This window comes from Coturnix japonica, unplaced genomic scaffold (genome assembly GCF_054131305.1).
Source record: "Coturnix japonica strain WE unplaced genomic scaffold, WE-NBRP24 Scf043, whole genome shotgun sequence".
Classification (NCBI taxonomy): Eukaryota; Metazoa; Chordata; class Aves; order Galliformes; family Phasianidae; genus Coturnix; species Coturnix japonica.
Genome location: NW_028188946.1, coordinates 3,148,236 through 3,163,897, shown reverse-complemented (window position 1 = coordinate 3,163,897; position 15,662 = coordinate 3,148,236). Strand labels below are relative to the sequence as shown.

Sequence of the window (15,662 nt, the reverse complement as noted above, 5' to 3'; positions counted from 1 at the left end):
CCCATACAACTGCCCCCCCCAAATTGCCCCCCCATTTACCCCCCATAATACCCCCCCAATAATTACCCCCCCTTATTACCCCCCCAATAATTACCCCCCCTTATTGCCCCCCCAATAATTACCCCCCCTTATTACCCCCCCAATAATTACCCCCCCTTATTGCCCCCCCATTAATTAACCCCCCCTTATTACCCCCCCAATAATTACCCCCCTTATTACCCCCCCAATAATTACCCCCCTTATTACCCCCCCCAATAATTACCCCCCCTTATTACCCCCCCAATAATTACCCCCCCTTATTACCCCCCCTTATTACCCCCCCCCAATAATTACCCCCCCAATAATTACCCCCCCTTATTACCCCCCAGTAATTACCCCCCCTTATTACCCCCCAATAATTACCCCCCCTTATTGCCCCCCCAATTTAACCCCCCATAATACCCCCCCCATACAATTGCCCCCCCTTATTGCCCCCCATTTACCCCCCCATAATGTCCCCCATACAACTACCCCCCTTATTGCCCCCCAATTTACCCCCCCTTATTGGCCCCCATACAACTGCCTCCCATAATACCCCCCATATTGCCCCCCTTATTGCCCCCCCTAGAACTACCCCCATAATACCCCCCCATACAACTGCCCCCCAAATTGCCCCCCATTTACCCCCCCATAATACCCCCCCAATAATTACCCCCCCTTATTACCCCCCAATAATTACCCCCCCTTATTGCCCCCCCAATAATTACCCCCCCTTATTACCCCCCAATAATTACCCCCCTTATTGCCCCCCCAATAATTACCCCCCCTTATTACCCCCAATAATTACCCCCCTTATTGCCCACCCATTAATTACCCCCCCTTATTACCCCCCAATAATTACCCCCCTTATTACCCCCCCAATAATTACCCCCCTTATTACCCCCCCCAATAATTACCCCCCCTTATTCCCCCCCCAATAATTACCCCCCCTTATTACCCCCCTTATTACCCCCCCAATAATTACCCCCCCAATAATTACCCCCCCTTATTACCCCCCAGTAATTACCCCCCTTATTACCCCCCCAATAATTACCCCCCCTTATTACCCCCCCATTAATTACCCCCCCTATTGCCCCCCCAATAATTACCCCCGTTATTGCCCCCCATTTACCCCCCTTATTACCCCCCCAATAATTACCCCCCCAATAATTACCCCCCCTTATTGCCCCCCCCATACAACTACCCCCCTTATTGCCCCTCCCCATTTACCCCCCCATTTACCCCCCCTTATTACCCCCCCAATAATTACCCCCCCTTATTGCCCCCCCTAGAACTACCCCCCCTTATTGCCCCCCCATTTACCCCCCCATCCAACTCCCCCCCCTTATTACCCCCCCTTATTACCCCCCCAATAACCCCCCCCTTATTTCCCCCCCCTATTTCAGTCCGTTTCCTGCAGTCCCCCCCCAACTCCTCCACGTCCTCGGGGGTCTCAGTTCGGCTCCGTTGTTCCGCGGGGGGGGGCGGCGTTTTCTCGGACCCCCCCGAGTTGTGGTGGGAGCGGGACGGGCGCCCCCTGCAGGACGAGGAGAGCGACAGCGCCGCGCTGCAACTGCAGGGGGGGGGGTGGGTCTGCAGCAGCGTGCTCAGGTGGGAAATGGCCCCCCTTATTGCCCCCCTTATTGCCCCCCCTTATTGCCCCCCATTAGTGACCCCCCTTATTGACCCCCCCATTATTGACCCCCCCTTATTGACCCCCATTATTGCCCCCCCCGACAATTACCCCCCTTATTGCCCCCCCCATAATTACCCCCTTATTGCCCCCCCTTATTGACCCCCCCACAATTACCCCCCCACAACTACCCCCCACAATTACCCCCCCTTATTGCCCCCCCCACAACTACCCCCATATAACCCCCCTTATTGCCCCCCCCATAATTACCCCCTTATTGACCCCCCCCTTATTGACCCCCCTTATTGCCCCCCCACAACTACCCCCCACAACTACCCCCCCTTATTGACCCCCATTAGTGACCCCCCCACAATTACCCCCCCCTTATTGCCCCCCCCACAATTACCCCCCCTTATTGCCCCCCTTATTGCCCCCCCCCATAATTACCCCCTTATTGACCCCCCTTATTGCCCCCTCCTTATTGACCCCCATTATTGCACCCCCCCATAATTACCCCCTTATTGACCCCCCTTATTGACCCCCCCACAACTACCCCCCCTTATTGACCCCCCCTTATTGCCCCCCCCACAATTCCCCCCCTTATTACCCCCCATTATTGACCCCCCCATAATTACCCCCTTATTGACCCCCCTTATTGCCCCCCCTTATTGCCCCCCCCATAATTACCCCCTTATTGACCCCCCCCTTATTGACCCCCCTTATTGACCCCCCCCATAATTACCCCCTTATTGACCCCCCCCTTATTGACCCCCCTTATTGCCCCCCATTATTGCCCCCCCCTTATTGACCCCCATAGTGACCCCCCTTATTGCCCCCCCATTGTTACCCCCCTTATTGCCCCCCCTTTATTGACCCCCCCCCCACAATCACCACCCCTTATTGACCCCCTTATTGCCACCCCTTATTACCCCCCATTATTGACCCCCCCACAATTACCCCCCCTTATTGCCCCCCCTTATTGACCCCCATTAGTGACCCCCCCACACAATTACCCCGCCCTTATTGACCCCCCATAATGCCCCCTGTACAACTACCCCCTTATTGCCCCCCCCACAATTACCCCCCCTTATTGCCCCCCATTATTGCCCCCCCCTTATTGACCCCCATTAGTGACCCCCCTTATTGCCCCCCATTGTTACCCCCCTTATTGCCCCCCTTATTGACCCCCCCCCCACAATCACCACCCCTTATTGACCCCCTTATTGCCACCCCTTATTACCCCCCATTATTGACCCCCCCCACAATTACCCCCCCTTATTGCCCCCCTTATTGACCCCCATTAGTGACCCCCCCACACAATTACCCCGCCCTTATTGACCCCCCATAATGCCCCCTGTACAACTACCCCCTTATTGCCCCCCCCACAATTACCCCCCCTTATTGCCCCTCCTTATTGCCCCCCCCTTATTGCCCCCCCCACAATTACCCCCTTATTGACCCCCATTAGTGACCCCCCCAACAATTACCCCCCTTATTGCCCCCCATTATTACCCCCCTTATTGCCCCCCCCACAATTACCCCCCCTTATTGCCCCCCCCATAATTACCCCCCCTTATTGCCCCCCATTATTGACCCCCTTATTGCCCCCCTTATTGACCCCCCTTATTGCCCCCCCCATAATTACCCCCTTATTGCCCCCCCCCCATTATTGACCCCCATTAGTGACCCCCATTAGTGACCCCCCCACAATTACCCCCCCTTATTGCCCCCCTTATTGCCCCCCCCTTATTGACCCCCCCCACAATTACCCCCCTTATTGTCCCCCCCTTATTGCCCCCCTTATTGCCCCCCCCCAAAATTACCCCCTTATTGCCCCCCCCCACAATTACCCCCTTAGTGATCCCCCCCAACAATTACCCCCCTTATTGCCCCCCCTTATTGCCCCCCCTTATTGACCCCCCCCTTATTACCCCCCTTATTGCCCCCCTTATTGACCCCCCTTATTGACCCCCCTTATTGCCCCCCCCATAATTACCCCCTTATTGCCCCCCTATTGCCCTCCCCACAACTACCCCCCTTATTGACCCCCATTAGTGACCCCCCCACAATTACCCCCCCCCCTTATTGCCCCCCCCCCCCAATTACCCCCTTATTGACCCCCCTTATTGCCCCCCCCCCACAATTACCCCCTTATTGACCCCCCTTATTGCCCCCCCCCACAATTACCCCCTTATTGACCCCCCTTATTTGCCCCCCCCACAATTACCCCCTTATTGACCCCCCCCCACAATTACCCCCTTATTGACCCCCTTATTGACCCCCCCCATAATTACCCCCTTATTGCCCCCCCCATAATTACCCCCTTATTGACCCCCCTTATTGCCCCCCCCCCACAATTACCCCCTTATTGACCCCCATTATTGACCCCCCTTATTGCCCCCCCACAACTGCCCCCCCTTGTTGACCCCCCATAATTACCCCCTATATTGCGCCCCCCATAATGCCCCCCATACAACTGCCTCCCCTTATTGCCCCCCCCACAATTACCCCCCCTTATTGACCCCCCATACAACTACCCCCCTTATTGCCCCCCCCCACAACTACCCCCCCTTATTACCCCCCCCACAATTCCCCCCCCTTATTGCCCCCCCATACAACTGCCCCATTATTGACCCCCTTATTGCCCCCCCATATTACCCCCCTATTGCCCCCCCCACAATTACCCCCTTATTGCCCCCCCCATAATTACCACCCTTATTGCCCCCCCCAACTACCCCCCTATATTGCCCCCCCACAATTACCCCCCCATCCAACCCCCCTTATTCCCCCCCCTTATTACCCCCCACCCAAATACCCCCCTAGCCCTGCCCCCCCCCCCCATGCACTAATTGTGTCCTGTCCCTTTAAGGCTGCGCTCGGTTCGCCGCAGTGACGCGGGTCGGTACCGCTGTTGGCTGCGGGTCGGGCCGAACCTGCTGCCGTCAGACGAGGGGACGCTGCAGGTTATGGGTGAGAAACCCCTTTAAATGCATTGACCCATAGGGGACAATGACCCCATAGGGAACAATGACCCCATTGACCCCATAAAACCCCTATTAAATGCATTGACCCTATAGGGAACAGGGACCCCATTGACCCCATAGGGGACAGGGACCCCATTGACCCCATAAAACCCCCTATTAAATGCATTGACAACAGCGCCGCCTGGCGGCCACCAGTGGGACTGCAACCCACCATTGAGCCCATAAGGACCCCATTGACCCCATAAAGCCCCCTATCAAATGCATTGACAACAGCGCCGCCTGGCGGCTGCAAATGGAACTGCAACCCACCATTGAGCCCATAGGGAACAGTGAGTAAATGCATTGACAATAGCGCCGCCTGGCGGCCACCAGTGAACTGCAGCCCCCCATTGACCCCATAGGACCCCACTGACCCCATAGGGAACAGGGACCCCATTGACCCCATAGGGAGCAGGGACCCCATTGACCCTATAGGGACCCCATTGACCCCATAGGGGAGCAGGGACCCCATTGACCCCATAGGGGACAGGGACCCCATTGACCCCATAAAACCCCCTATTAAATTCATTGACAACAGCGCCGCCTGGCGGCTGCAAATGGAACTGCAACCCACCATTGAGCCCATAGGGAACAGTGAGTAAATGCATTGACAATAGCGCCGCCTGGCGGCCACCAGTGGAACTGCAGCCCCCCATTGACCCCATAGGGGACAGGGACCCCATTGACCCCATAGGGACCCCATTGACCCCATAGGGACCCCATTGACCCCATAGGGAACAGGGATCCCATTGACCCCATAGGGACCCCACTGACCCCATAGGGAACAGGGACCCCATTGACCCCATAGGGGACAGGGGCCCCATTGACCCCATAGGGAGCAGGGACCCCATTGACCCCATAGGGGACAGGGACCCCATTGACTCCATAGGGGACAATGACCCCATTGACCCCATAGGGGACAGGGACCCCATTGACCCCATAAAACCCCCTATCAAATGCATTGACAACAGCGCCGCCTGGCGGCTGCAAATGGAACTGCAACCCACCATTGACCCCATAGGGAACAGTGAGCAAATGCATTGACAATAGCGCCGCCTGGCGGCTGCACGTGGAACTGCAACCCCCCCATTGACCCTATAAAGACCCCATTGACCCCATAGGGGACAGGGACCCCATTGACCCCATAGGGAGCAGGGACCCCATTGACCCCATAAAACCCCCTATCAAATGCATTGACAACAGCGCCGCCTGGCGGCCACCAGTGGAACTGCAACCATCCATTGAGCCATAGAGAACAGTGAATCCTATTGACCCCATAAGGAACAGTGACCCCCATTGACCCCATAGGGAACAGGGACCCTATTGACCCCATAGGGAACATTGACCCCCATTGATCCCATAAGGAACAGCGACCCCCACTGACCCCATAGGGAACAGTGAATCCTATTGATCCCATATTGAAAAGCCACCCCCATTGACCCCATAGAGTACAATGACCCCCACGACCCCCCCATTGACCCCATAGAGTACAATGACCCCCTTAACCCCCCCCCATTGACCCCATAGAGTACAGAGACCCCCACGACCCCCCCCACTGACCCCATAGAGTACAATGACCCCCTTAACCCCCCCCCATTGGCCCCATAGAGTACAATGACCCCCTTAACCCCCCCTTAACCCCCCATAACTCCAATATTGGGGTCCCCCCCCCCAATATTAGGGTCCCCCCCCCCCCCCCAGGGCTGCCCTACTTCATATTGGAGCCCCAGGACATGGAGGTGGGGGCCGCCCACCCCTTCAATCTGAGCTGTGGGGCGCGGGGCCCCCCCGAACCCATAGAACTGCGGTGGTTGATGGATGGGACCCCCCTCCCTGAGCCCCCCAACGGGAGAACACCAGGGGGACCCCCCTCAACGCATGCTGGTACCCGGTATAAAGGGGGGGGGAACTTGGGGGGCAGCAATGGGGGGGATGAGGGGGAATTGGGGGGGGACTTAGGGGGCAGGGAGGGCTGGGGGGGGTTGTGGGGTTATGGGGTGGGGGGCAGGGAGGGAATTGGGGGGCAAAAGGGGGAGAGGGGCATTGGGGGGCACTTAGGGGGCAGGGGGGATGGGGGCGATGGGGGGGGATGGGGGGGGGGCACTTATGGGGCACTTGTGGGTGTGGGAGGGATGAGGGTGATGGGGGGTGAATGGGGGGATTGGGGGGCACTTATGGGGCAGTTGTGGGGGTGGGAGGCACTGGGGGTAAATATGAGGGCAGGGGCACTTATGGGGCGGGGGTGGAGCTGTGGGGCGCAGTGGGGGGGTTCATTTTGCCCCACACTTGTAGGGCTGAACCGCAGCGCCACTTTCTCCTGCGAGGCACGAAAAGCGCGTGGGGTCAGCACGTCCCGCAGCGCCGTCATCACCGGTAAGGGGTCCCTGCCCCATAAGTGGGGGTCCCTGCCCCATAGAAGGTGTCCTTTGCCCCATAGAGGGGTTCTCTGCCCCGTCAGTGGGGTCTTTGACCCATAAGTGGGGGTCCCTGCCCCTAGAGGGTGTCCTTTGCCCCATAGAGGGGTTCTCTGCCCTGTCAGTGGGGTCTTTGACCCATAAGTGGGGGTCCCTGACCTATTAGTGGGGTCCTTGACTCAGAAGTGGGGGTCCCTGACCCATTAGTGGGGTCCTTGACTCATAAGTGGGGGTCCCTGCCCCATAGAGGGTGTCCTTTGCCCCATAGAGGGGTTCTCTGCCCCGTCAGTGGGGTCCTTGACCCATAAGTGGGGGTCCCTGACCCATTAGTGGGGTCCTCTGCCCCATAAGTGGGGGTCCCTGCCCCATAGAGGGGTGTCCTTTGCCCCATAGAGGGGTCCTCTGCCCTGTCAGTGGGGTCCTTGACCCATAAGTGGGGGTCCCTGCCCCATAAGTGGACTCCCATCCCCATACAGGGTGTTTTCTGTCCTATAGGTGGGGTCCTCTGCCCTCTAAGTGGAGTCTCTGACCCATAAGTTCACCCCCAGCCCCATAGAGGGGTCCTTCGGCCCTACCCTGGGGGTCCTCTGCCCCATAAATGGCGTCTTGGCATCATAGAGAGACTCTTTTGCCCCATAAATGGTTTCCCTGCCCATAGAGACACCCTCCCCTGCCCCATAAGTGGACTCCCTGCCCACTGGGTGGGGTCCCTGCCCATAAGTCGCCCCCCAACCCCACAGGGGGCTCGGCAGTGACCCTCTCTCTCTCCCACCCCCCACTTTAGTGGTTCCTCAGCGCCCCACACATGTGGGGCTGACGGCTGTGGGGCAGCGCTGGGTGGAGCTGAGCTGGGAGGCGGGGAGCAGCGGGGAGACCCCCACCAGGGAATGCAGCCTGCAGGTGGGGGGGGAAATATGGGGGGGGGGGCTGCAATGGGGGGGGGGGGAGGTTGGGGGGGGATTGGGGGAGGGGGCTGGAAAAAGGGGGGGGGTCTGGAATGGGGAGGAATGTGGGGGGGGAAATGGGGAGGGGGGGGCTGGAATGGGGGGTGGGGGTGGAGATGGGGGGAGATGGGGAGATATGGGGATCATGGGGTTCAGTGGAGTGAGTGGGGTTCAATGGGGATGAATGAATGGGGATGAATGGGGTTCAGAGGGGATGAATGAATGGGGGTGAATGGGGATGAATGGAGATGAATGGGGTTCAATGGAGTGAATGGGGTTCAATGGAGATGAATGGGGTTCAATGGAGTGAATGGGGTTCAATGGAGATGAATGGGGTTCAATGGAGTGAATGGGGTTCAGTGGGGATGAATGAATGGGGATGAATGGGGTTCAGTGGGGATGAATGGGGGTGAATGGGGATAAATGGGGATGAATGGGGTTCAATGGAGTGAATGGGGTTCAATGGAGATGAATGGGGTTCAATGGAGTGAATGGGGTTCAGTGGGGATGAATGGGGGTGAATGGGGATGAATGGAGATGAATGGGGTTCAATGGAGTGAATGGGGTTCAATGGGGATGAATGGGGTTCAATGGAGTGAATGGAGTTCAGTGGGGATGAATGAATGGGGATGAATGGGGTTCAGTGGGGATGAATGGGGGTGAATGGGGATGAATGGAGATGAATGGGGTTCAATGGAGTGAATGGGGTTCAATGAAGTGAATGGGGTTCAATGGGGATGAATGAATGGGGATGAATGGGGTTCAGTGGGGTGAATGGGGATGAATGGAGTGAATGGGGTTCAATGGAGTGAATGGGGTTCAGTGGGGATGAATGAATGGGGATGAATGGGGTTCAGTGGGGATGAATGGGGTGAATGGGGATGAATGGAGATGAATGGGGTTCAATGGAGTGAATGGGGTTCAATGGAGTGAATGGGGTTCAATGGGGATGAATGAATGGGGATGAATGGGGTTCAGTGGGGATGAATGGGGTGAATGGGGATGAATGGGGGTGAATGGGGATGAATGGAGATGAATGGGGTTCAATGGAGTGAATGGGGTTCAATGGAGTGAATGGGGTTCAGTGGGGATGAATGAATGGGTTTGAATGGGGAAGAATGGAGATGAATGGGTTTGAATGGGTTTGAATGGGGATGAATGGGGATGAATGGGTTTGAATGGAGACTCAATGGGGGGGGGGACCCTTTTTGGGGTGGATTTGGGGGTCGTGGGGCTGGTTGGGAGGTTGGGGGGGGGTCAGTTCTGAAGGGGGGGGGTCCCTTGCTTTGAGGGGGGGGTTAATTTGGTGGGGGGGGGGGGGTCTCAAACTGAGCTGTGTCCCCCCCCTTTCTGCCCCCCCCCCCCCATAGGCGGTGTCTGAGGACCCTGTGGGGGGGGGGCGGTTCTGGAGGTGCCGGTTCCGGTCCCTCCGTTCTCCCACCGCCTGGGGGCGCTGCAGCCCCACACCCCGTATCGGATCCGAGTCTCCTGCGGCGCCCGGGGGGTCCCACGTCTCAAATGGTCCCAATGGGTCCGGGCGGCCACGGCGGAGGGGGTGAGTGGGGGTCTGGGGTCTGGGGGGGGGGTATGGGGCAGGGGAGGGGAACTTATGGGGCTGGGGGGGCTTATGGGGTAGGGGAGGCACTTATGGGGCTTGGAGGGTTGTTATGGAGTCGGCAAGGGCACTTATGGGCTGGGGGGGTTTATGGGGTAGGGGAGGGGCACTTATGGGGCTGGGGGTTTATGGGGTCTGGGGGGCGCTTATGGGGCTTGGGGGGTGTTATGGGGCAGGGGAGGGGCACTTATGGGGTTGGGGGGGGCTTATGGGGTAGGGGAGGCACTTATGGGGCTTGGAGGGTTGTTATGGAGTCGGCAAGGGCACTTATGGGGCTGGGGGGGTTTATGGGATAGGGGAGGGGCACTTATGGGGCTGGGGGGCTTATGGGGTCTGGGGGGCGCTTATGGGGCTTGAGGGGTGTTATGGGGCAGGGGAGGGGAACTTATGGGGCTTGGGGGGGCTTATGGGGTAGGGAGGGGCTTATGGGGTAGGGGAGGGCTTATGGGGCTGGGGGGGCGTTTGTGGGGCTGGGAGTGTCTATATAGGGACGGGGGGGGGGGGGGGGGGGGCAGTTATGGGGTTGTGTGGGGCACAGTTATGGGGCTGGGGGCACATTTGGTTGTGTGTTGGGGGGCACTTATGGGGCCGGGCCACACTCTGACGTCCCTCTCCTTGTGCCCACCCCCCTTTTGTGCCCCCCCCCCCCCATTTTTGTACCCCCCCTTTTACCCCCTTTGTGTCCCCCCCCCCTTTATACACCCCCCCCCTTTACACCCCCCATTTCTGCCCCCCCGCCTTATACCCCCCTCCCCTCTATTACCCCCCCCCCCCATTGACCCTATTGACCCTATTGAACCCCATTGACCCCCCCCGTAGCCCCGGTGTCCCCCCCCACAACGTGTCCGCTGAGCGCTGGGGTCGCTGGGTTCGGCTTCAATGGGCGGCGCCGCCGCTGGGGGCGCTCAGGGGGGAACTGAGGGGATTCAGGCTCCGGTACCGGACCCCGACGGAGCCGCAGGTCGGGACCCCCACCCCAAATACGGACACCCCCAGCGTGACCCACATTGAGCCCCATTGAGCCCCATTGAGCCCCACTGAGCCCCACTGAGCCCCATTGAGCCCCACTGAGCTCCATTGAGCCCCCATTGAGCCCCATTCAGCCCCATTCAGCCCCTTTCATCCCCACTGATCCTCCATTCATCCCCATTGATCCCCTTTCATTCCCATTGACCCCCATTGACCCCCATTCATCCCCTTTCATCCCCATTGACCCCCATTGATCCCCACTGATCTTTATTGATCCCCACTGACCTCAACTGAATTCCACTGAGCCCCATTCATCCTCACTGAACCCCATTGCTCCCCATTGATCCCCACTGGCCCCCATTGACCCCCATTGACCCCCATTGATTCCCAGTGCCCCCCATTGACCCCATTGCCCCCCATTGCTCCCCATTGACCCCCATTGACCCCCATTGCCCCCATTGACCCCATTGTTCCCCATTGACCCCATTGTTCCCCCTTGCCCCCCATTGCCCCCCATTCATCCCCATTCATCCCCACTGATCCCCATTACTCCCCATTGCCCCCATTACTCCCCATTGCCCCCATTGCTCCCCATTACACCCATTGCCCCCATTGCCCCCCATTACTCCCCATTGCCCCCATTACTCGCCATTGCCCCCATTGCCCCCATTGCCCCCATTACTCCCCATTGCCCCCATTGCCCCCATTACTCCCCATTACTCCCCATTGCCCCCATTGCCCCATCGCCCCCCCATTGCCCCCATTACCCCCATTACTCCCCATTACTCCCCATTGCCCCCCATTGCCCCTATTACTCCCCATTGCCCCCCACTGCTCCCCATTGATCCCCACTGACCCTTATTACCCCCATTACCCCATTACTCCCCATTACCCCCCCATTACCCCATCGCCCCCCATTGCCCCCATTACCCCCATTACCCCCATTACCCCCATTACCCCCCATTACCCCCCATTACCCCCCATTGCTCCCCATTGCCCCATTGACCCCATTACTCCCCATTGCCCCCATTACCCCCATTACCCCCATTACCCCCATTGCCCCCATTACCCCATCGCCCCCCATTACCCCCATTACCCCATTACTCCCCATTACCCCATTGCCCCCATTACCCCCATTACCCCCATTGCCCCCATTGCCCCCATTACCCCCATTGCCCCCATTACCCCCCATTACCCCATTACCCCCCATTACCCCATTACCCCCCATTACCCCCATTGCCCCCATTACCCCCCATTACCCCATTCCATTACCCCCCATTACCCCATTACCCCCCATTACCCCCATTGCCCCCATTACCCCCATTACCCCATTACCCCCCATTACCCCATCACCCCCCACTGCCCCACAGACGGAGCTGGACGTGGGGCTGAGGCAGGAGCTGACGCTGGCGCTGCCGGTTGGTCCCAACGTGTCGGTGTCTGTGGCCGCCTACACGGGGGGGGGGGACGGGCCATGGAGCCCCCCCGTCCTGCTGCCACGTGAGTGCGGGGCCACATTGAGCCCATTGAGCCCCATTGAACCCATTGAGCCTATTGAACCCATTGAGCCCATTGAGACCCATTGAGCCCCATTGAGCCCATTGAGCCCATTGAGCCCATTGAGCCCATTGAGCCCCATTGACCCTATTGAGCCTATTGAGCCCATTGAGCCCATTGAGCCCCATTGAGCCCATTGAGCCCCATTGAGCCCATTGAGCCCATTGAGCCCATTGAGCCCCATTGAGCCCATTGAGCCCATTGAGCCCATTGAGCCCATTGAACCCATTGACCCTATTGAGCCCATTGAACCCATTGAGCCCATTGAGCCCATTGAACCCATTGAACCCATTGAGCCTATTGAACCCATTGAGCCCATTGACCCTATTGAACCCCATTGACCCTGTTGACCCTATTGACCCTATTGAACCCATTGAGCCCATTGACCCCATTGACCCCATTGACCCCATTGAGCCCATTGAGTCCCATTGAGCCCATTGAGCCCATTGAGCCCATTGAGCCCATTGAGCCTATTGAGCCCATTGAGCCTATTGACCCCATTGAGCCCATTGAGCCCATTGACCCTTATTGCCCCCATTGAGCCCATTGAGCCCATTGAGCCTATTGAGCCCATTGAGCCCATTGAGCCCATTGAGCCCATTGAGCCCATTGAGCCCATTGAGCCTATTGAGCCCATTGAGCCCATTGAGCCCATTGAGCCTATTGAGCCCATTGAGCCCATTGAGCCCATTGAGCCTATTGAGCCCATTGAGCCCATTGACCCCATTGAGCCCATTGAGCCCATTGAGCCCATTGAGCCCATTGAGCCTATTGAACCTATTGAGCCCATTGAGCCCATTGAGCCCCATTGAGCCCCATTGAGCCCATTGAGCCCATTGAACCCTATTGAGCCTATTGAGCCCATTGAGCCCATTGAGCCCATTGAACCCATTGAGCCCCATTGAGCCTATTGAACCCATTGAGCCCATTGAGCCCATTGAGCACATTGAACCCATTGAGCCCATTGACCCTATTGAACCCCATTGAGCCCATTGAGCCCATTGACCCCATTGAGCCCATTGATTCTATTGAGCCCATTGAACCCATTGAGCCCATTGAGCCCATTGAGCCCCATTGAGCCCATTGAGCCCATTGAGCCTATTGAGCCCATTGAGCCTATTGAACCCATTGAGCCCCATTGAGCCCATTGAGCCCATTGAGCCCATTGACCCTATTGAGCCCATTGAGCCCCATTGAGCCCATTGACCCCATTGACCCTATTGAACCCCATTGAGCCCATTGAGCCCCATTGAGCCCATTGAACCCATTGACCCCATTGAGCCTGTTGAACCCATTGAGCCCATTGAGCCCCATTGAGCCCATTGAGCCTATTGAGCCCATTGAGCCCATTGACCCTATTGAGCCCATTGAGCCCCATTGAGCCCATTGAGCCCATTGAGCCCCATTGAGCCCATTGAGCCCATTGAACCCATTGAGCCCATTGAACCCATTGACCCTATTGACCCCATTGACCCCATTGACCCCATTGACCCTATTGACCCTATTGACCCTATTGACCCTATTGATCCCATTGACCCTATTGACCCTATTGACCCTATTGACCCCATTGACCCTATTGACCCTATTGAGCCCATTGAGCCCATTGAGCCCATTGAGCCCATTGAGCACATTGAGCCCATTGAACCCATTGAGCCCATTGAGCCCATTGACCCCCATTGAGCCCATTGAGCCCATTGACCCTATTGACCCCATTGAGCCCATTGAGCCCCATTGAGCCCATTGAGCCCATTGAGCCTATTGAACCCCATTGAGCCCATTGACCCCATTGAGCCCCATTGAGCCTATTGAACCCATTGAGCCCATTGAGCCCCATTGAGCCTATTGAGCCCATTGAGCCCCATTGAGCCCATTGAACCCATTGAGCCCATTGACCCCATTGACCCCATTGACCCCATTGAGCCCATTGACCCCATTGACCCTATTGACCCTATTGACCCCATTGACCCTATTGAACCCCATTGACCCCATTGAGCCCATTGACCCTATTGACCTTATTGAACCCCATTGACCCCATTGACCCTATTGACCCCATTGAGCCCATTGAGCCCATTGACCCCATTGACCCCATTGAGCCCATTGAGCCCATTGAGCCCATTGAGCCCATTGACCCCATTGACCCTATTGAGCCCATTGACCCTATTGAACCCCATTGAGCCCATTGAACCCCATTGAGCCCATTGAGCCCATTGAGCCCATTGAGCCCCATTGAGCCCATTGAGCCCATTGAGCCCCATTGAGCCCATTGAGCCCATTGAACCCCATTGAGCCCCATTGAGCCCATTGAGCCCCATTGAGCCCATTGAGCCCATTGAGTCCCATTGAGCCCATTGAGCCCATTGAGCCCAATGAGCCCCATTGACACCTGGGACCCCATTGAGCCCATTGAGCCCATTGAGCCCATTGAGCCCATTGAGCCCATTGAGCCCCATTGAGCCCATTGAGCCCATTGAGCCTATTGAACCCCATTGAGCCTATTGAACCCCATTGAGCCCATTGACCCTATTGACCCTATTGAACCCATTGACCCTATTGAACCTATTGAACCCCATTGACCCTATTGAACCTATTGAACCCCATTGACCCTATTGAACCCATTGACCCTATTGAACCCATTGACCCTATTGAACCCATTGAGCCCATTGACCCCATTGACCCTATTGACCCCACTGACCCTATTGACCCCATTGACCCTATTGACCCCATTGACCCCATTGACCCCATTGACCCCAATGTCCCTCTGCCCCACAGCTGAAGACCCACTGACAGATGCGCAGCCTGGTGAGCTCTCCTATTGGCTGTTGGCTGTGGGTTGGGGTTGTTATTAGGGCTGTTATTGGGTGGGGGTTCATGGCCGCCCCCTTTAGCGCTCTCCTATTGGCTGTTGGCTGTGGGTCGGGGTTGTTATTAGGGCTGTTATTGGGTCGGGGTTCATGGCCGCCCCCTTTAACGCTCTCCTATTGGCTGTTGGCTGTTAGCGCTCTCCTATTGGCTGTTGGCTGTGGCCGCTGTTGCTGCGCTGCTGCTGGGGGCGACGGGCGCCGCCTGGTGGCGACGGAAGGAAACGCAGTTCGGGTGAGACCCCATAGGGACACATAGGGACCCCATAGAGACCCCATAGAGACCCATAGAGACCCATAGAGACCCCATAGAGACCCATAGGGACCCATAGGGACCCATAGAGACACATAGAGACCCATAGGGACCCCATAGAGACCCCATAGAGACCCCATAGAGACCCAGAGGGACCCAGAGGGACCCATAGAGACCCCATAGGGACCCCATAGAGACCCATAGAGACCCATAGGGACCCATAGGGACCCCATAGAGACCCATAGAGACCCATAGGGACCCATAGGGACCCCATAGAGACCTATAGGGACCCATAGAGACCCATAAGGACCAATAGAGACCCAGAGGGACCAATAGAGACTCTTAGGGACCCATGGAGACCCCATAGAGACCCCATAG

The 15,662-nt window shown here is 57.5% G+C and overlaps 1 protein-coding gene across 1 annotated transcript in view; it reads left to right on the top strand.

The window, feature by feature from the left end:
* LOC146752640 (tyrosine-protein kinase receptor UFO-like) overlaps window positions 1–15,662 on the top strand; it is a 38,769-nt gene that overhangs the window by 897 nt on the left and 22,210 nt on the right. The window contains 10 exon segments of the mRNA XM_085531492.1: window positions 1,425–1,629; window positions 4,521–4,621; window positions 6,376–6,558; window positions 6,898–7,047; window positions 7,873–7,988; window positions 9,403–9,587; window positions 10,467–10,608; window positions 11,987–12,116; window positions 14,943–14,972; window positions 15,170–15,266. Of these exon segments, the coding sequence (XP_085387618.1) occupies window positions 1,425–1,629; window positions 4,521–4,621; window positions 6,376–6,558; window positions 6,898–7,047; window positions 7,873–7,988; window positions 9,403–9,587; window positions 10,467–10,608; window positions 11,987–12,116; window positions 14,943–14,972; window positions 15,170–15,266 (1,339 nt within the window).